The sequence below is a fragment of the Stegostoma tigrinum genome, chromosome 11 (genome assembly GCF_030684315.1).
Source record: "Stegostoma tigrinum isolate sSteTig4 chromosome 11, sSteTig4.hap1, whole genome shotgun sequence".
Lineage (NCBI taxonomy): Eukaryota > Metazoa > Chordata > Chondrichthyes > Orectolobiformes > Stegostomatidae > Stegostoma > Stegostoma tigrinum.
This window is the reverse complement of record NC_081364.1, coordinates 20014709-20035579: the sequence shown is the minus strand read 5'-3', so window position 1 is coordinate 20035579 and position 20871 is coordinate 20014709. Positions and strand designations below refer to the sequence as shown.

The 20871-nt window shown below is 39.4% G+C and overlaps 1 protein-coding gene across 1 annotated transcript in view; it reads left to right on the top strand.

The window, feature by feature from the left end:
* stab1 (stabilin 1) overlaps nucleotides 1-20871 on the top strand; it is a 258505-nt gene that overhangs the window by 165651 nt on the left and 71983 nt on the right. Inside the window, exons 35-41 of the mRNA XM_048547400.2 lie at nucleotides 1199-1327; nucleotides 3056-3112; nucleotides 4585-4692; nucleotides 8481-8676; nucleotides 11401-11496; nucleotides 16927-16972; nucleotides 17652-17731. Coding sequence (XP_048403357.1) covers nucleotides 1199-1327; nucleotides 3056-3112; nucleotides 4585-4692; nucleotides 8481-8676; nucleotides 11401-11496; nucleotides 16927-16972; nucleotides 17652-17731 — 712 coding nt within the window. The remainder of the gene's footprint in view (nucleotides 1-1198; nucleotides 1328-3055; nucleotides 3113-4584; nucleotides 4693-8480; nucleotides 8677-11400; nucleotides 11497-16926; nucleotides 16973-17651; nucleotides 17732-20871) is intronic.

Sequence of the window (20871 nt, the reverse complement as noted above, 5' to 3'; positions counted from 1 at the left end):
CAAGGCAGAAATTTGCCAACCCATTTCAGCAAGTCATTAAATGTCAACTATACTGGTGTGCACTTTTCAAATTACTGAACCTATTTGTTTATGGAATTCCTGGCTAGGTCTGGTGGTACCACGTAACGCACTTAATGGCACCTGCAGTAGGATGATGGGGCATTGACAACTTTAAAAAAATGCTCTATCTGCTTATGAGGTCCTGGTGGAAGTGGAACTGTTTGTTTTACTCACTTTCTTGAACTTCCTGTGTATCAACACAGCAAATGTATCGGAAAGAAGCAGTCAGAGCAATGCATACTAATTTGAGGGTTCAGTCACATTGCAGTGTTCAGTTAACAAGTTGAGTGTGACTGCCTCTGATTCCAATCCCATTCTGGCGTACGTTACTCGACTACGGAGTGCACAGGCCGAGCCTGATGCCTCAAGCACCGATATTAAGGCAGGCAGAATGTTCATTGGTTCTTTCGCCTTTATTCTTTCATGGAAGTTGGGTGTCATTGGCAATTTCAGCATTTGTTGCCCATCCTGAGTAGCTTGCTAAGCCATTTCAGAGGGCCGTTAAGAATTAAACAATTCACTGTGGGTTTTGAGTCCCATTGTGGCCAGACAGGAATAGAATGGCAAGTTTCCTTCCCTTAAGGATGTTTGTGTGCCAGGTAGGCTTTTTTCTACAGCAATCAATGATAGTTTTCACGGCCATCATTGAGAGTAGTTTTATGTTCCATACCCTGCTGTAGTAGGATTTGAAACTACAGCCTGAGACTCTGGTTTGTGAGTGACATTACTGTTAACCCATTATCTGAACAAGGTGGACCCTTCTCTTTGTCTTGTTGGCTACTTTCTTCAAATGATCATGAAATATTAACATGTGAGTTGGCTTCAAGCTGAGTGACATAAGAATGGGTCATATCGCACAGTTTAATTTTGTCAGCCATTGGAGTCCATATGGACCTTGTGGTGCTCACTGTTCCTAATACTGTCATGGACAGTAAAGTTTAGAGATGCTTTCCACTAACATTCTACTGTACTACTGTACACCCTTATTAAATCATAACCTCCTCATCATCTGCATAGAACGTTTTGTAGTCCTATGATTTATGAAAGGGTATAATATTATTATCAGTGTATTACACGGTGTAAGAGCGTTATTTTTTCTGCAATTATAATTAAGATTATAATGCAATTATTTTTACAGATTTTTGTAAATGACATTGCATTAAATGGTTTTCACAATGAGACAAGAAATGGAATCTTACTAGGGACAACACAAGTTCTTCAAATACAGAAGAATAGATGTGACACCAATAGCACTGAAATTGTAGAGGTATGTATAAAATAACAGTGTGTACATGCATAGGTCAGGTACAGCATGGGCCTTTTGGCTTCACCTAGTAGTTTTATCTGGCTGTGAGATTTTGACTTCAGTTGGTATCCCTGTTTAGTTTTACTGCTTTCCAGCAAAAGAGGCCGAAGAAACACTGTTATGAGGCTTCTAATTTTCTTACAGCAACTGAAAACATCTTATTTATATCTTGCCTTTTTATACTTTAGCTCATGTTAGCCTCATACCAGGCTTGCGTTACTGCTGTCTTGTTGTGCTATTTAACACAAAGCCAGGAAGCTTGTTATAGTTGATAGCAGGCCTCAGCTGTCAAGGGACATAGCCTTTGTTTGTGGCTTCCTGACACAGCAGGTTAAAGTCAGACTCTGATAACAGTCTAGGACCTGCTCAGAGTGGGCAGAGTCAGGTTCCTCTCCGCGTATAAGATGAGGAACTGATGACTTGACTTTTTTTTTGCCCTAATGTTTTCATGAAAGAGAGAGGTAGATATTACAGGAGATGAAAGTGGGCAACACCGCTATTTCTGTTGGTGCAAGTGGAAGGTGTCCCAAATGAGTGAGTAGGCAACAGATATAGCATGCAGAATTAGTGATGCCAGGATTTGGGGTGTGTGAGAGCGAGTGAGGGAAGATGTTGTAGGCAATGGTAAGAGTGTAAAGCAATAATGGGAGTGGATACAGTAGCAGAGAGAGAGTGTGAGTTAATGGAGAGAAGATGATGACTTTACCTTGGCAGAGTTGAAAAGGACATTGACCTTCTTCCCACAGCACTATGTATGCTCCCTGATGGCTGATAGTGCTTTAACCCATGTAAATCTCAGACCAGTCTGGTATATTCTGGTGTCATGACCTCCACTAGTGGAAAAGGCAGTCCTGGGTCAGCACCACCCTGTCCAATGAGACCTGCATGGTCCTGCCCTCTAATTTACCCCTGTCTGTTGTATCCAGGGCCAAAGAAAGGAACAATGCAGGGTAGTCCCGTATTGACTGTTTGGCTGGGTGTACAGGACGGTTGTAAAGTTGATGTGGTCACAGGGGATACTAGTGAATTCTGGGATATCCACTGAGTGGCAAGTTGGTGTGTTGTTAAGGTAGGGCAGGAATCAGACATGAGAGACACCGTGGGGCGTGGTAAGTAATTAATGAGGTAAGTTTGGTAAGATACAGTGAAAAACCCTGTTAGACCTCGCAGTGACAAGCCCTTCAAAAAAACATTGCAACTTGGACTTAGCCAAAAAAGGAAGATTCAGCCCAATGATTCCGTCTGTTGATATTGATAAAATTCCCTGATCCATCATAAATTTAAATACATACTTTAAGTCAGGATTCAGTGATCCTGATTTTTCTAAATTCATTTTCATGAATATCACAAACTCTCAGATTTTGTCTGGAGAATACAAAACCTACGTGAGCCCCAAATTTAACTGTGTGCTCATAATTGGACTTTGAATGAGCTAAAGTCTTGCCTTATTATTCTAATCACAAACATTCTAAGAATCGTTTTATGTTCATACCCCTCAATTTGGATTACTGAGTGAATGATTGGATACTTTTATTGTATAAATATTTTAATTGGGCTATTTTCATCTAAACTCTAGAGAAACATGTCTAAAAGTAATATTTTTGGCAAAGTGGCTCAGCCATATCATATGTCCAATCACATGCCAACGTGAACAGAATAAAAGTCTAAGTTAATATTTTTCTTTCTAAGGGAGTATGTGGCAGCTGTGATGATAATCCCATCTGTCCTGAAGGGACAACCCCAATGGTAAGTAGAAATTCCGAGCCATCTTTAATTTTACTTCTCTTTTCCGTTGTGATTGCTTTGCACAATTTGTCCTACGTGCAGTTTAACTCTGAAAGAGATTAATCCAACTTTCCAAAAGCGATTCATTGCTCAAGACATATAAATTCTGTCAGTGAATGGTTTTACTGGCAGCAGCCTGAAATGTAAATGGAATCCAATGTTTCCTCTGTTTGTAAGAAACATCTTATTTCTAGTTTGTGACTCATCCAGTGACATAGCCAAAAGCACAAAACTCAGGCAGATAAAGCAAGTAAATAGGAGCATCTGTCCATCTCAAATTTGTTGCTTTCTGTATGTAAGGTCCAAGCTACTATTACAGTGAGATGGTAGGTGTGCATTAGTCTAAATGATGAACCTCTAAATGATAAAATAAAGACTTTAGAATGATCATCTGAAAAAAGAGTTATAAAGTGGTAGTGCAATTTAAATATCCTAATTATATAAATGGATGGTGAGAAACTGATATCGTTTATTTGATCATTAGATCCCTGGAATGTTGATATACCTGGTAATTTTGGCTTCTTGATGTTTAAACAAAGTACATTATTATGTTCTGTAGCTCACATTTCCATCTTTCACTCAAACTTCTTTCTTTTTATTCCATAAACTACTGTGAACTCCAAATAGTGCATCATGAATTTGAAGCTTAATAGATCATATCTTTTTCACTTTAATGGGCCTTGGTCCACCTTTGTTACCCATTGTTTTGGGTTGGAAGCTAAAGTATACGCAATACAGGGAGGTGATGGCCTTGTGGTATCATTGCTGGACTGTGATTCCAGAGACCCAGATAACATTCTGGGGACCTGTGTTAGAATCCCGTCATGGCAGATGGTGGAATTTGAATTCACTAAATGTCTGGAATTAAGACTCTAATGATGATCGTGAATCCATTGTCGATTTTTGGAAAAACCCATTTGGTTCACTGATGTCTTTTAGGGAAGGAAACTGCTATCCTTACCTGGTCTGGTCTCCACGTGACTCCAGACCCACAGCAATGTGGTTCACTCCTAACTGCCCTCTGGGCAATTATGGATGAGCAATAAATGCTGCCTAGCCAGTGACGCCCTCATCCCGAGAATGAATTTTAAAAAAGGCCTGCATTGAGAATTTTGCTACCAACCAGAAGTCTTGGTAAATTCCTGCAGCACATCTTCTAGATAGTACTCATTACAACCACAGTTATACCAGCAATTGAGTGAGTAGTTGAGAGTATAGAACTCAGAAAGAGGCCAAAAATGATAATTTGCTTTTTCTGTAAGTACTTAGTTTGTTTACTTTCTATGTTTGTCAAAAACAAGGGCTGTATATAAAACATTTATAACAAGATTAAGGATTGTTGAGCATTTTGAGTATTATTTAATATAGAATTTTTAACTGAGAAAGCTCATGATTGAGTAAAATATGTCATTTTGAAGTTTTTTTTTGCACAGGAGTTTGCTGGTGAAGTTGAAACGCACACCTGCTTTTATAAAGAGTTTCAAAATGGCAAAGATGTGGAACGTCCTGGCTGCAAGCCCACCTGTGTTCAAGTAACCATGGTGAGTCTATTTTCTACATATTAACTGCAACATTTCTTTCTCATTTACCAGGTTTCCTTCTATCGTCTTGTGGCACTGGCCCATGCAAGTAGGGATTCTGTGAGCAGCATTTAATGGGGGCTTATCCTAGGGAAGACCTGCTGATTTAAGTCTCAATTATGCATTTAACTGGGCAGCATTGGGCATTCAAGAGCCACAGGAGACCTCCAAGTCCCACCTGTTGAGAACTGCTAGCCACTCAGAGGGATGGTTCTCATAAAAAAGGGTTTGCAGCATGGTGAGGATTAACTTTCAGTGGCATCCACTCTTCCCAATCCTGTGTCCATTGATGTGGCTTGTCTGAACCAGAGACCTCTGCTTCTTTCTTCCCCAGCTCGAAAAACTCCTTGTGAACGCAAAAACAAGCCTTGAAAGGATTTGCTTTTGCAGGGTCCCTGCTTGATCAGACCTTTACCTGGTACATGATAAATGCCAGTATCCATAGGATAAGACCCTTCAGTGGCCATTATTTGCCTACGTAATAGCCTCAATTGGTGGTGGGCACGAATGATGACCACAGGGCTCCCAACTATAGATGTAATCATGGCAGCGGTGGTTGGGTAGTAGGACCCCACCACTATTCTGCCTGATTAATTACATCCCACCAATGAATTCAATGTGGTGAAGGGCATGAAATTGTGGCCCCTGTGTAAGCCTAGAGAATATATGCTGTTCATTCACTACTAAATAAAATAGCTAAAGGGAATGCCCATTTGGTTCACTAATGTCTTTGCCATCCTTATTTAGTCTGGTCTACATGTGACTCCAGACTCGCAGCAATGTGGGTAATACTTAACTGGGCAATTAGGAATGGGCAAACATGCAGGCCTAGCCAGTGATGAACACCTTGTGAACAGGTTGGGATATTTATTTGAATATTGAGAACAGCCTTAGCAAAAAAATCTCCCAAACTATGGGATTTTCACTCGGGTGGATATGGCAAGCCACACAGAGATGAATAAAATAAATTTTGAATAATCTAATCCAGCTGTCATTCATACATGTTCAATGATGAGAAAGAAAACTTCCTTTTGTAAATTCCATTGAAAATTTTTATATCCCCTCGAACTGCTTAACCCTTTACACAAACTTCTATTCACATGCCAAATTTAAAACAGCTAATCCTTTAATCACCTGTGTAATCTGTGAACTCAGAATCCCCTGCTGAGATAATTGTAGCTTTTGAAAACCAGCCAAGCATACATAATCACTTAATAACACTTGTGGAAAAGTCGACCAAGAATTCACTTGCAACTGTACAATCAGATCCTAGTTTTTCTCTAACCCATGCTGAATAGCCTATCAATGAAAGCAGTACAGCAGAGGTATTTTTTTACATTACACTGACAGTTTGTTCTATTTTTAAAGTTTGAAAAGCCTGAGATTTAAAAATAAATCTACAAATCATCATTCATACAGACCTGATCCGAATTTCAAGAGCATTTACATCTGTTGCATAATCCATGACTCTCACATTGAGGGTTAAGGCCTTTCTACCAGCCAAATTGTGACTTGTTTGAACATAACATTAAATTCAATAGGCCTGTTGAGTTTATGTTTCCCTTCTTCCCATTTCACACTCTGCCCCCTTTCTCCACCAGCAACAATTAAGTCTGTCAGAAATGTAAGTGAGAATTAGGCATTAGGGTCCTGCCTCCCATTTTTAAAGACTGTAGGAGCTGCAGATGCTGGAGAATCTGAGATAACAAGGTGTAGAGCTGGACGAAAAGAGCAGGCCAAGCAGCATTTCTGAAGAAGGGTCTAGGCCTAAAACGTCAGCCTTCCTGCTCCTCTGAAGCTGCTTGGCCTGCTGTGTTCATCCAGCTCTACACCTTGTTTATCCCATTTTTAAAGGTCGTTTGATTTCTGACACTGTCAGTTGGCTGTTTCACTGGAAAACATGGTGGAGTTCAATCCTATCCTTAACAAATGGATTCATGCCAAGATTCAGTGGTCACAACCAGATAGCAGCAAGAATGAAGATCTCAGTTGATTTTTGTCATTCTGCCAGCCGATTAGAAATCCCATGCTTAATTTTGAAATTTATTTGTTGTGAAGGTCCAATCAGGAATAGAAATCCATATTAAAATGATGATGGGAAAAATAGGTGATCAATCATGCCTATTGCATATCACTGCAGTGGCACTTAAACCATGTGCTTAATTGCTCTCCTTCCACTACCCTTCAGCAGCCACTTCACTAACCTTTGGGGAAGAAAGAACACAAGGATTTACCCTTGGACCCATTCATAGAGAAATTAAATTAATTGCTAAAACCCAATAATTGCACTAGTTGGTCAATTTGTGACCTCAGATGCATTACTTTAATTATAAAGGTACAATTCCTGAGGAGAGGGCCCTGCATATGAATATGTATGGCTCCAAGAAAGTGTAAGTGAACCACATCTTGAGCCCCACTGATAATTCTAAATTGGTTGTGAGTGTAATTCTTAGTACAATCAGTGTCAACCTGTCTGATATAAATTTCTTTTGTGAAAACCTGGCAGTTAATTGTCAATTGCCAATCATCACTAATTGATGCATTTTCCATGGCAATGCCTCAACTAATCAGAGTTCACTTGCCAACCAATTGGCACTCTCCTCCTGTGCAATATTCCCACTTGATTTGGTATTATTGAGAATTATTCTGATGAGTGCAAGATGACAAGCCTCTTTAACAACCTTTCTTATCAGTATATGCTGATGCTAATTTTGAGTTGGTAATTTGAGTTTCAACAGTATAGCAGTTGGAAGGCAAATGTCATCCCCAATTCACTTCAGATAACCTAGTGTAATGGGAATGGGCTTCAAACCTTTCAGACTTTATGGCTTAGTCAAACTCCTAACTATTGAAGAATACTTGGATACTTTAGAAAGAGTCAAGAGTGTATTCAGTTTGGCCATTCAGAGATTGTTTGCATGTTTTGGTATTGAGAGTACAATGGCAAATTCAATTTTAATTTCTTATTTATTAGAAACTAATTTAGTAAGTGGTTCTGTGCATATTGTTGAAAACCTTTCATTTCTTTGCGTCACACTTTACAATTAGAGCCAAAAAGGCATCAGACCTAGCTAGACATTACATGGACGTGGCAGAACATTTTGTTTTGACATTCTACTCTAACCAAGAGAACTAATAAATGGAAAACACCAAATACACTCTCGACTTTGAGCCTGTGGATGACTGGAATTCTCAGAAGCGGAACTCAAATTTGAGATTCTTGTTTGCATTGTAAAATTGACACATTCAGGATGATGGATTGAGCCACTATCTTAGTTGTGAAGCAAAAGGAGAACAAGCCAATTTACATTGCACAATACCTTATTTCCTAACTATAAATTCAATGGAAATCTATTGAAAGTGTACAGGACTTTCTTTTCTTCGGAAATAAATTTTTTATCAGACATGCCTGGCATGTCAACTGTGTGAAAATTTGCTATGTTCACATAGTATCATTGACGGATGACAACGGTTTCCTCCATTTTCTTGGCTTTAATATATAACAAGTACTGCAGAAAACAAACTTAGGAAATCGCCAAAATATTTTGAATGCAATAAACAGGATACTCATAGGCTGTTCACAAAATTCTATTTTAGTTCCACTAATGTAACTTGGTGCATACAAATAAATGTAATATTTTATGGGAAAACTTTTAGTTATCCTTCAAAAATGGAAGATTCAACATTAGTTCTGACTGTAGTCGTTTTGCTTGACACTCCTGTCTCATTACTGCTTTTGGTTATTTTAGACTTTAAAATGCTGTTTTGGATACTTTGGATCAAAGTGTCAGATGTGCCCTGGGAAGCCAGATGCTTGGTGCTCCAATTTTGGCGTTTGTCAGGATGGCGTCAATGGAACTGGAGAGTGTCTGTGTCATGAAGGATTTCAAGGGACTGCCTGTGAATCTTGTGAGGCTGGTAGATATGGACCACATTGTGAACTGGGTATGAATAATATACATAATAAACAGTAAATGAAAAGGTACAGGAGCCAAAATTTTAAATTTCATGAGATGTATCTATTGATGCAATGTTAAAAATATATACATCTCAGTATTGTGCTATTCATGATCTAGCAGTTAATGCTATTATCATTCTAGGTAACATGACATATTGTCACCATAATCAGCAGAAAATTTCACAGAAATTCAAATCTTAAATTTATTTTTCTTATTGGTTCAGTCATGTTGCTTTTTTTAAAATCTTTGGACTAGAAATTTGAACGCAGTTAGAACTGTTTCCATATTTTTTATCAGCTCACTGTCAATCAAGGCTATAATGTCCATTGGAAAATGCAACACAAAATTGCAAGAGCGCAAAAATGCAAATTTATTACACAAAAAATATGTGTGCTTCACATAGTTTAGAAGGTTTTAAACATGAACAGCAAGACAAGATTTTCAACTTCCATCCCATCAATATTCATTACAGTTACTCAATCCCACAAAAATATCACTCCTATCTCAACTCTTTAACTTATTACATTCTCTGACTCATTCCAGTTCTCATTCTTGGACTACTGGAAGTTTTAATACTTATTTATAATTCTTTCAGTCCAATGTCTTAAATGTGCTTTTGGTTCTGATAACTTGAAAACTTCTTGAAAAGTTGTCACAGCTTGGAAACTTCACAAACTAAATTTCTTCTCCTAGACTATTCTCCCAAACTGAAAATCTGATTCCTTGGAACAGAAGTCACAACTAAACCAATTGACTCCCGGTATGTTTTCTCTGTCTGTAAATTGAGCAGCAAAAAAAAAATTTGTCCTCCTAGTATCCTCCTAGGCATTTAATTGAATCACATATGGTGAGCAGCATGGTGGCTCAGTGCTTAGCACTGCTGCATTACAGCACTAGGGACCTGCGTTTGATTCTACCCTCGGGCGACTATGTGGAGTTTGCAAATTCTCCCTATGTCTGTGTGGGTTTTCTCCAGGTGCTCAGATTTTCTCCCACAGTCCAAAGATGTGCAGTCTAGGTGGATTGGCCATGCTAAATTGCCTTTAGTGTTCAGAGATGTGTAGATTAGGTGGGGTATAGGAGGGTGGGGCTGAGTGGGATGCTGTGAGAGTCAGTGTGGACTTGTTGGGCCAAAGGGCCTGTTTCCACACTGCAGGGATTCTATGAAAAAAAAACTTTCTTAGAAAAGCCATATTTATGTCACTGTTCCAAATGACTGATTTTTTTTTGACAAAAGCCTACACTGAACTGAAGTCAAAATGCACCTGGCTGTGTTTTAAACAGTCCACATTCTAAAAATTATAATATCTTATACTTATCACAATTGTGGTAATATTTTACCACAGTAGAGGATGATTTTTACAATGTACACATAGTATTTGTTTTACATTAGTTCGTATGTTGCACTAACATTTGAACAATGGTACATAAGAAATGGCAGGAGAAGGCTATTCATGCCTCAGGCCTGCCTTCTATAAGATCATGGCTGTTCTGCCCTCGGCCTCAACTCCTCTTTCATGCCACCTCATCATGGTCCTCAGTTCCCCAATATTTCAAAAATCTATCAACTTTCACTAAAAAAACTTGGTGATCTAGCCTCAACGACTCTCTGATACAGAAAATTTCAGACATTTATTATCCTCTGGGAGAAGGTTGTTTTAAATGAATTTCTCCTTTTTCTGTAACCATGTCCTCTAGATGAAGATTCCCTCATTAGTAGAAACATCTTCTCAACATCTACCCTGTCAAGCCCCCTCAAAACCTTGCATATTTCAACAAGATCATCCATCATTGTTCTCAACTCAAATGAATAAAGGCTGAATCTGTTTAGCTGTTCTTGATGAATCAACCCATCATCCCAGGAATCAGCTTAGTGAATCTGTCTTAAACTGTGTACAATATCAATGCACCTTTTCTTAATTACGGGGACCAAAACTGTACACCACACTCCAGGTACAGCAGCACAGACACCCTTGTACAATTGTAACAAGACTTCCCTATTTTTAAACTCCACCATCCTAGCAATAAAGGCCACAATTGCATTTGCTTTCTTAATTACATGCTGCACCTACATGCTAACTTTTTGTGTTTCATGAATAAGAACACACAGATCCCTCTGCGCTGCATTTTTGAGTCTCACCATTTAAGTAATGCTCTGATTTATGATTCTTTCTACAAAAGTGCATGACTTCAGACTTTTCTATGTTAAACTTCACCAGTCATGTTTTTGCCCATTCGCTCAAACGTCTGTATCACCTTGCAGATTCTTTAAGTCCTTATCACCACAGTAGATTTGGATATATTGCAGTCTGTCCCCTCCCCCAAGTCATTAATATTTATAATAAATAAGTGAGTCCCTAGGACTGATCCTTGTGGCATTTTACTAATTAGCACTCTCTAACCTGGAAAAGATCCATTCCTCCCGATTGTCCATCTCCTGGGGGTTCACCAGTGTTCTTCCTTTATGAACATGTTTTGGAGATCTTAAGACCCACTTTGATTTTGCCAATTTCCATCTTTCTTTAAATAATTGCTGAGAGGTATGTCAGAGATCCAGATAATACCTTGCCCCAATGCTTATGTTTATTTCTGAGAGAAAATGTCTGACAGTATATTGCCTCTTCTAATAGCATAGAGCTCGGGATGTTAGCTTTCTTTGTTTTACCATCATACAATTATATTAACAGTGTGTTTATTTATACTTATTTAGAATGCCTGTGTGTAAATGGGAAGTGTAATGATGGACTTGATGGTGATGGAACTTGTAACTGCTTCAAAGGCTGGAGAGGCATCAATTGTGATGTTGGTAAGTGAAATATATTATTTTAAATATTACATCTAAACAAAGTGCATAGAAATATATTCTGTTGAATATATATAAGTATACATTGTAATAGATCTTTAGAATTTATAAAATGCAGATTAAAATATTATCTGTATAATCTATTCTACTATAATAATCTTACCTGAATGGAATAATGCAGATTTGGTGTGTCTTTTAGACATGATGAGAAAAGATGTGATATGGTTGTTTCAGTGGTTGTTTGTTAGCTTGCTATGCTTTGGATGGCTGTTTGACACATGATTGCTTTTAGGCCTGACAATCAGAGTTAGGATGGGCACCACCTTTATTTTCGTTGCAAACTGTGGGTGTATATTTAGAACCTAAATCCCCTTGATGCTGGGAATGTAACATATGTGTAACTCTGTTCCCTTTTTTCTTTGGACCATCTGTGACCTCAAAGCCCTTTGGGTTTCAGTTTTCTTGGATTACTAGGATCTTCTGTCATGATCGTTTCCTGAAATGTATTTTTTTCTCCATGGATCAAAGTTTAGCTTCTACAGAGATGTCTACTCAATGATTAATTCACTTCCATAGTGAACTGTTCACTGTCACATCAGTTGAGCTAACGTTTGCAATTGTGCTCAATATGTTTGTAACACCTACAAATTTGTTTTTTTTCCAGAAAGTAATTCTTGTTATTAAATTGCAGCACTTTGAGTCCATTTAAAATGATAAACCACAAAATCAAAAGACTCAGGAACACAAGCAGGCCCTTTGGCCCATTGAGTGTGCTTCACCTTTCGATGAAATCATAGCTGGTTAGAAAATCCACAGACTCACTACCCACTGAATGTAGAAATTTCTCCTCATCTCTGTATTAACTGGGTGATCCCTCACTCTGAGATTATGGCCCTGAACTCTAATACATGTGGAAACAAGTCCTCCATTTCTACTTTGTTACATTAGAATGTTGGGTAAATACTGAAATTGTCAGGATATGACTGGTGGTGTCCTGCAGGGATCTGTGTTGGGGCCTTTATTAATCACAATGTTCATTAATGACTTGGATAATGGAATAAAACGTCAAATATCTAAATTTGCTGATGTTGCAAAATTAGGCAGCATTGTCTCCAGTATTGACAACAACATAAGATTACAGCATGATGTTGACAGATTAGGTGAATGGGCAAAACTGTAGCAGATAGATATTAACGTAGCAAGTGTTAGCCACTTCAGACCAAAAAAAGACAGATCAGGAGATGTTTTAGAAGGCACAGATTTAATTACAGTGGATATCCAACAAGATTTGGGAGTTCAGCTGCATAGCTCTTTAAAATTCCACAAACAGGTGCAGAAAATAGTCAAGAAAGCATATCGAATGCTGGCCTTCATATCTAAAAAGCTGGAGTGTACGGATGCAGGTGTCATGCTGCAGTTATAGAGAACTCTAGTTAGATCCCACTTAGAGTACTGTGAGTAGACCTGAGTGCCACTCCTTAGGAAGGATGTTTTGATCCTGGAAGGAGCTCAACAAAGGTTTACAAGGATGGCACTTGAACTTCAGGGTTTAAATTACAAGGAGAGATTAAAAAATTAGGCTTTTATTCACTAGAATTTAGAAGGTTAAGGGGTGATCTAATCGAGGTCTTCAGGATTTTAACAGGGAAAGACAGAGTAGATCAAGATAAACTATTTTCACTGGTTGAAAATTCTAGAGCCAACGGGTGTAGTCTAAGAATTAGGGCCAAGCCATTCAGGAGAGATATTAGAAAGCACTTCTACATGCAAAGAGTAATAGAGGTTTAGAACTTGCTTCCTCAGACAGCAGTCAAAGCTAATTCAATTGTTAAATTTAAATCTGAGATAAACAAATATTTATTAAGTAAGGGATCAAGGGATATGGGACAAGGCAGGCATATGGAGTTAGGCCATGGATCAGCCATGATCAACTGAATGATGGAGCAGCTCGAAGGGCTTAATGGCCTACTCCTATTCCTATGTTCCTACGAATGTTACATTCGACCATATTATAGTTCCTGTTTTCTAAGGTATCGTCTACTCTGAGATCATTTATTAAGCATGCATCATTACAGACCCAAATGTACTTGTTTTCTGGTTGAATTCACAACATATTTTCTGAAACTGTCCTAATGTCACTGTATGATTCTTCCTTGTGGCTACCTTTACCAATTTGATTTTTCCAATCTAAATGAAGATTGACATCAGCTATGATTAATGTACTGCCATTTTTTACACCCTTTACTATCTCCTGAACTATTAGCTAGCCTACAGCATAGCCAATGTTGGGCCTATGGCCTACTTGTACCATTGGTGTCTTCCCTTTGTTACATCTTACCTCCACCCGAATGGATTCCATGTCTTCCAGTCTGGGATCATGTCTTGTTATTGTGCTTATTCCATCTTGTACCAACAAAACTAACCAATTAACCCTTTCTATCCTGCCTCTCCTTTTCAAAACTTCATGCACTTCCGAATATTGAATAGCCAGCTTTGATCTCCTTGTAACCAAGTCTTTGTAATGCTTGCTGTTTCATCTCCGTCAATCAAAACTTATGCCATTAATTAATTTATTATGTTCTGAATACTAAGTGCATTTTGGTACAGTGGTATTAATTTTGTTGTTTTAGTATTTTATTCCCTTTGACACAATTACTCCTTTGTTTTATGTTTGTGCACTCGGTCCCACTCTGGGTATTTGTAATAACTCAGGAACCCCACCTAAAGGAATACCAAAATAGACTGCAACCTGTAGTCGACATAGGCTATACCCGGTCTGGGACACACACAGTTCTGCTGATGCATCCCTGGGTCTGCTTTAATTTCATTTTTTTTATATTTTAGTGACACACTGTAAAAATACACCATTGTGTATATACTTGATTATTCACTGTCACTTCTTTAGCAAGGGCTCAGGTGATGAGTTTCAGCTGGGCAGGCCATTGCTTGTTACCAAGGGAACCCCTACTGAACAAACTCCAAGAGGAAATTAATTAATGATTCCCCGTGGGCATCGTAGGGGATATCACATCCCTCCCCACCAAGTCAAAGGGTCCCTCCTTGCTCCTGTGATGATGGGGCCTGTTATGTCCCTTTGCTAATGGCCCCATTCCTGTTGTTTTCTGGGTCTGGTTGAGGGTGTGTTTACTAAGTAGGTGACCCTCTCTTGTGTGAAGATTAAAGAGCCACTCCAGGGCGCTTGTCCTCGGTAGAGACCTCCAACTGATCTTTCACCGCATCTTCCTCCACCTCCGAGTCCAAGTCCATGTGGTCCACAGGACTGGCTTTCGAGCTTTCGCTGGATAGTGTTTCCTGTCTGCTGGATGCTGATGGGGTCATGTCTCTCAAAACAATCAAATCTGTGGAGGCTTTCCATTGACTGAGGTGATTGACGTGATCATTTATAGTCTTTTCTGCAGTTTTAACCATTGATGATACCGGTCCTGTTTTAGTTTAAGTGGATTACTCCATGAATCCATAAAGAGCTATCACTGTTTCTTTTGTGGACTATATCTCCAGATTTAAAATGTCCATCTGGCCAAGCCCATTGTGACCCCTTTTCTGAACTTCTTGCGTTATTTCCCTTGCCACTCAAGAAGACATTGGCCCATCGTTAGTTCACTGGAGCTACTCCTATTAATGTATGTGGTGTTGTCCTATAGTTGAAGAGGAAATGTGTACATTTCATTTCCAAAGTCACACCACCAATATGCAGAGTCCCTTGCCCACATATAACTCAGGTTATGGCATTCCCAATCATATGTAAGGGCTCCCTAATGTATGTGACCAATCCAGCCTTGGTATCTCGCAGGCTTAAAGGCAAGAGGGTCTATTGGAGTTTCCTTAAGGTTTCCTTCCCAACAATAGATACACCAGCACCTCCGTGTCTAGATTGGCCATTTACCTAGAGTTTTATCTTAATTGGGGCCACTTTGGGAGCAGAGAAGCAATTTAGCAACATCAATTCCTCATCCTTCTACTGATTTATTTGCAAAGCCTTGTCTTGAGGTGGCTTTACTCTTTGACCTGGGCAGTACATGTTTCTCTTGTTTCAATAACCTTGTCTGGAGCAAATTCGATAACTACAGGTGGAGCATGGATAGTCTTGCTCCTCACTGTATTGTGGAGAAACTTCCCATTCAGTTCTGGGACCTTGTCCCTCCTACCCTAATTGCCATTCATTGGCAACAAACGAGAGCCATGAGTATTCTCCATTGAGGACTTGGCTCCGTATTACGGGGCTTGCCCAAGGTTGAGGATAATGATTCCCCATGGGCCTTGTAGGGATTATCACAATGCTATTGTCTAAGTAGCTTCCCTACAACGCTATCATATTCTTTAGCATTGTGAGCCTATGTATCCCTTCTCCAGAAACCATCCTACTATTTAGTTGAGGACCCTGTCTCCATTCACCAGAAGACTAGTCCCAGCATGGCTCAAGTGAAACCCATCTCGCTTGGACGGCTCTGTACTGTTCCAGTATAGTGCCAGCACTCATGAACTGAAACCCATTCATCTTGCATCAATCTTTGAGCCACGCATTTAACTCTATGACATTACTTATCCTGTTATAGTTTGCACATGTCTTCGGGTAGTCATCCTGTGATTATTACCTTGGGCATTTTGTTTGTTAATTTAGCTCCAAACTGTTCAGCAGAACTTCCATTCTAGTCCTTTCAGAGACCCCTCTCTGATGAAGGGTCTAGGCCTGAAACATCAGCTTTTGTGCTCCTGAGATGCTGCTTGGCCTGCTGTGTTTGTCCAGCTCCACACTTTGTTATCTTGGACTCTCCAGCATCTGCAGATCCCATTATCTCTGCCTATTTATATAGCTATTTTATTTTGCTTAAAGACAGCTGGTTCAGGTCTGAGTCTGATCTTTATTCACAAATTGGACTTGAAAAAGATTTACCAATCGAATTCTCCACTTTGAACCAAGTTCCAGATATAGTACTCGGCATCTGTGGTGAATTTTCCCTCATACAGATTGCTTCTTAGTGCGATTGCCCTACATTTATCTGTAATCATATAATCCTCAGAATCTGTTGACAATCTGAAACATTACTGCTTTTCCCATTCCTACCTAACAGAATTTGTGACACTTTGAAAGAACAATTAGGTTAATGCACAGTTATAGAACATAGAGCATTACAGCACAGTACAGGCCCTTCGGCCCTCGATGTTGTGCCGACCTGTCATACCGATCTCAAGCCCATCTAACCTACACTATTCCATGTACGTCCATATGCTTATCCAATGACGACTTAAATGTACCTAAAGTTGGCGAATCTACTACCGTTGCAGGCAAAGCATTCCATTCCCTTACTACTCTCTGAGTAAAGAAACTACCTCTGATAAATTCTATAAATTTCTCCTCGCATTCCAATTGGAAAATGAATTATGACTTCATGCTTCAGTATTTTTCTTTTTCAGGAATTGTAAATGATTACTGCAATGGCACTTGCCATCCCAATGCTAAGTAAGTGAAACTAAATTAATTTCAAATTTTCTTGTAGCGTGGCTGTTGGAATGAATGAAATGCCTATCATTCCAGTGGTTTTGTTCTTTTGCAAGTTGGAATGGGACCTCAAGTTTAAATGTTAATGTTAAGTGTTATGCAGATGTTAATTCTTAATGGAGGCAGCAGTGAGATAACATTCCTATAATGTTCACATCACAGCATGTCGATGGACAAAACATCGAGGCATGTTTATGGGTAACAAAGTGTAGAGCTGGATGAACATGGCAATTATTAGTTTAAATCTTCCAATCAGCATTACTGTGTGGATTGCCACTGCGTCCGTAAATTTCTGAAAAAACACTCCTGTGCATAAATATTTTCTGAAGAAGGATCTAGGCCCGAAACGTCAACCTTCCTGCTCCTCTGATGCTGCTTGGCCTGCTGTGTTCATCCAGCTCTACACCTTGCTATCTCAGATTCTCCAGTATCTGCGGTTCCTTCTATCTCTGAAACATGTTTATGGGTAATATTTCTTGGGTACCTACCACACGCAATGCATGTCCTGGTACAGAATCAAGGAAACACAACTTGGCATTATAAAGTCAATTCCAATTAGTGATGGAAATCAATAAATAAAGTATCATTTGAAAACTGTCAACATTTTTAAAAAAACAAGCTGAGTGCCTCTTTGTTCTAGTTGCCTTCTAGGATCACCTGATTCTCTGGCCTCCTGCATCTGTTCTGCTGGCTACACTGGAAATGGAACGTACTGCTCAGGTATGACTATGCAATCCACTGTCACAGGGAAAGTTGCAGTCCCTGTATTAATCCAAACATCTTACTAACCACTGACCCAACAAACCCTCCCAACTTGGCCTGAGTAACCCCATTGGATCAACCACCACCACCCCCCAACACAACCCGATTACACTCTCAATCACTCAAATATCCCTTGACTTGACCCAAATGCTCGTCACCATGACTCAACCCGACCACCCTCACCACCTGACCTGAGGAGTCCTCCCAAGCATCCAACTACCTGCCCACCTATAAGACATAAAAGTAGAAAATTCATCCCATTCAGTCTGCTTCACCATTCACTAATGCCTTGGCTGATCTGATGATCTTCCCAGCCACCCTGAATACCACTCTGACCAGACCTGACCACCTTCCCATCCAACTAGTCTTTGACTCAACCAGACTCACCACCTACAACCTCAACTATCCATCCTGACCACCCAACTATTTTCCAAAACCAGCCTAAATACTCCCCCAATCTGAACATCGACCCTGACCATCCAACTCTCCAAATCCAATGTGACTGCCCTTCCACACCAGATCTGACTTTCTACTGACCTGACCAATTACCAAGCTACTACCTTCACCACATATCTCCCCAGTCCATTTACTTACTCATTGTAGGTACTTTATGCATCTAACATTTACCCATCAGCTTATCTGCCTGCCACATACCCATTTACCCATCTTAACAGTCCCCCTTTTTATCCAGCTACCTCACCTGCCTCACCCATTATTTATATATTCATCCATCCATTTACTCATTCACTCATTCATTCACTAACTTTCAAAGATTGGACCATACCACAGTTAGTGCCATAAAAAGGAATTTGTCTTATGTTTTCTGATTCCGCATTTTTCCAGTGAAGTTCTTTAAGGGATGGTGAATTGTGCATTTCTGCAAAATTTCCTGGCGATCCGAGTGTTCCAGAAGAAATGCACAGGAGCGTTTACTCAGAAATTTATGGGCACAGTGGCAATCCACACAGTAATGCTGATAGGGAGATTTAAACTAATAATTTCCCAGTGAAATATTTCTAAGAAGGACCAGTACATTTCTTAACTTGTTAAATTCAGCATGATAAGCAAAACAATGACAAATCTTACCACCCATGTTTGAACAAACATGTTTATGATATCAACTGTTTTTTACCTCTCCTTTTCAAAAGACGACCTGAAATTTATACCACACTGGCCATCCTAATTAGGCATCACAACTAAACCGTATCCTGTTGAGGTTCAGTGTGCATACTTTGGCACTTCCCAGCAAGGGAGGGCAATCAGAAACCCTGACCCTTTTCCCCTTTGCTCAATGTTCCTCATTTGAGATCATTTACGTCATTTCCGACCATTGAATAAATTAAAGCCTCCCTATTTGTACCGTTTGGTGTTAGAGTAGTACATTTATTAAGGAGCTGGTGTATGCTCTTGTTTATTGATGTGTGAAAAGTAAATTATAAGGAAAAACTGCAGTGGCATTTATGCTGGATGTAAACTTGTGCAATTAACTATTCACAACATTTTGATCAGGAAAGAAAATAGAAGTAGTTGCTTAAAATTAATTTAATGGGATGTAGACATTGCTGGCTGGACCAGCATTTATTGCCCAATCCTGGCTTCAAAAGGTGATGGTGAGCTGCCCTGTTTAATCATTGCAGTCTACATGCTGTAGGCAGACCCACAATACCATTAAGGAGGGAATTCCAGGATTTTGACATAACAACATTATAGGGACAATGATATATTTCCACGTCAGGATGGTGAATGGTTTGGAGGGAAACCTGCAGCTGGTGGTGGTCTGTGTATCTACTACCCTTGTCCTTCTGGATGGTAGTGGTCATTTATTTGCAAGGTGTTGTTAAAGGAGTCTTCCTGAATTACTGAAATGTATCTCGTAGATGGTATACATTGTTGCTACTGAGTGTCAGTGGTTGGTTAGAGGATCTCTGTGGATGTCGTGCCGATCACACAGGCTACTTTGTCCTGTCTGGTTTCAAGCTTCTTGAGCGTTGACAGTGCTGCATTCCATCACACTGCTGCCTTGTGTCTTATAGGTAGTGGACAGGCTTACATTTATATAGTGTTGTCATAAGTCAGGACATCCCAAAGTAGTTTGCACCCAAATGAATTTTGAAATGTAGTAATTGTTGTAAGGTTTTAAACGTGACAACCATGTTTTTCATTGCAAGACCCCACACACAGGAATGTGATTAATGAGCAGATATTCTGCCTTTTTTAAAACTGGTGCTAATTTGGGGAATAAGTGCTAGTGAGAGAAGAGGGAGGAATCCCATACTCTTCTCTGAAATAGTGCCATGGATCTTTTACATGCTCCTAAAAGGGCAGACAGGACCTCATTCCAAAGGTGGCATATCTGACAGTGCAGCATTCTCTTAATATTGCACTGGTGTATCAGCTAAAGCATTGTGCCAAATTCTCTGGAGTGGATTTATGAAGCCACTGCCTCCTAATTCTGAGACAGCTGACTGAATCATGTCTCAAAAATTTCCTATGATTCTCAAATAGAGTGATATTGGCTTATATTTACCTATTAGCAGTGCAGCTATATATTGGCATTAATTTGGATTCTAATTCTAACCATAAGCTGGGTAGCAGTACAATTGTAGAAAACTATAACAGTAAACTGATTATGAATTGTAAGTGATTTTGACATCCAAATGATGTCCTATATCTCTTTGATATTATAATTCTCATAGGGGCCGATAATTTTAAAGTAAACCTTAAATTTCTAGTGACTGATTTAAAGGAATTGCATAACAAAATTTCAAGAAATTTACTATAACAAAATCTATAAGCAACTTTGTGTAAACATCACTTAGTAGACAAATAATACACTAAATACAAAAGAAACGAGATAACAAATTGTGGAGCCGGATGAACACAGCAGGCCAAGCAGCATCTTAGGAGCACAAAAGCTGGGTCTAGGCCCGAAATGTCAGCTTTTGTGCTCCTAAGATGCTGCTTGGCCTGCTGTGTTCATCCGGCTCCACACTTTGTTACCTCGGATTCTCCAGCATCTGCAGTTCCCATTATCTCTGATACAAAAGAAACAATGTTAGTTTCTTAAAATGACTCATAACCTTGCGCTGCTTTTACAC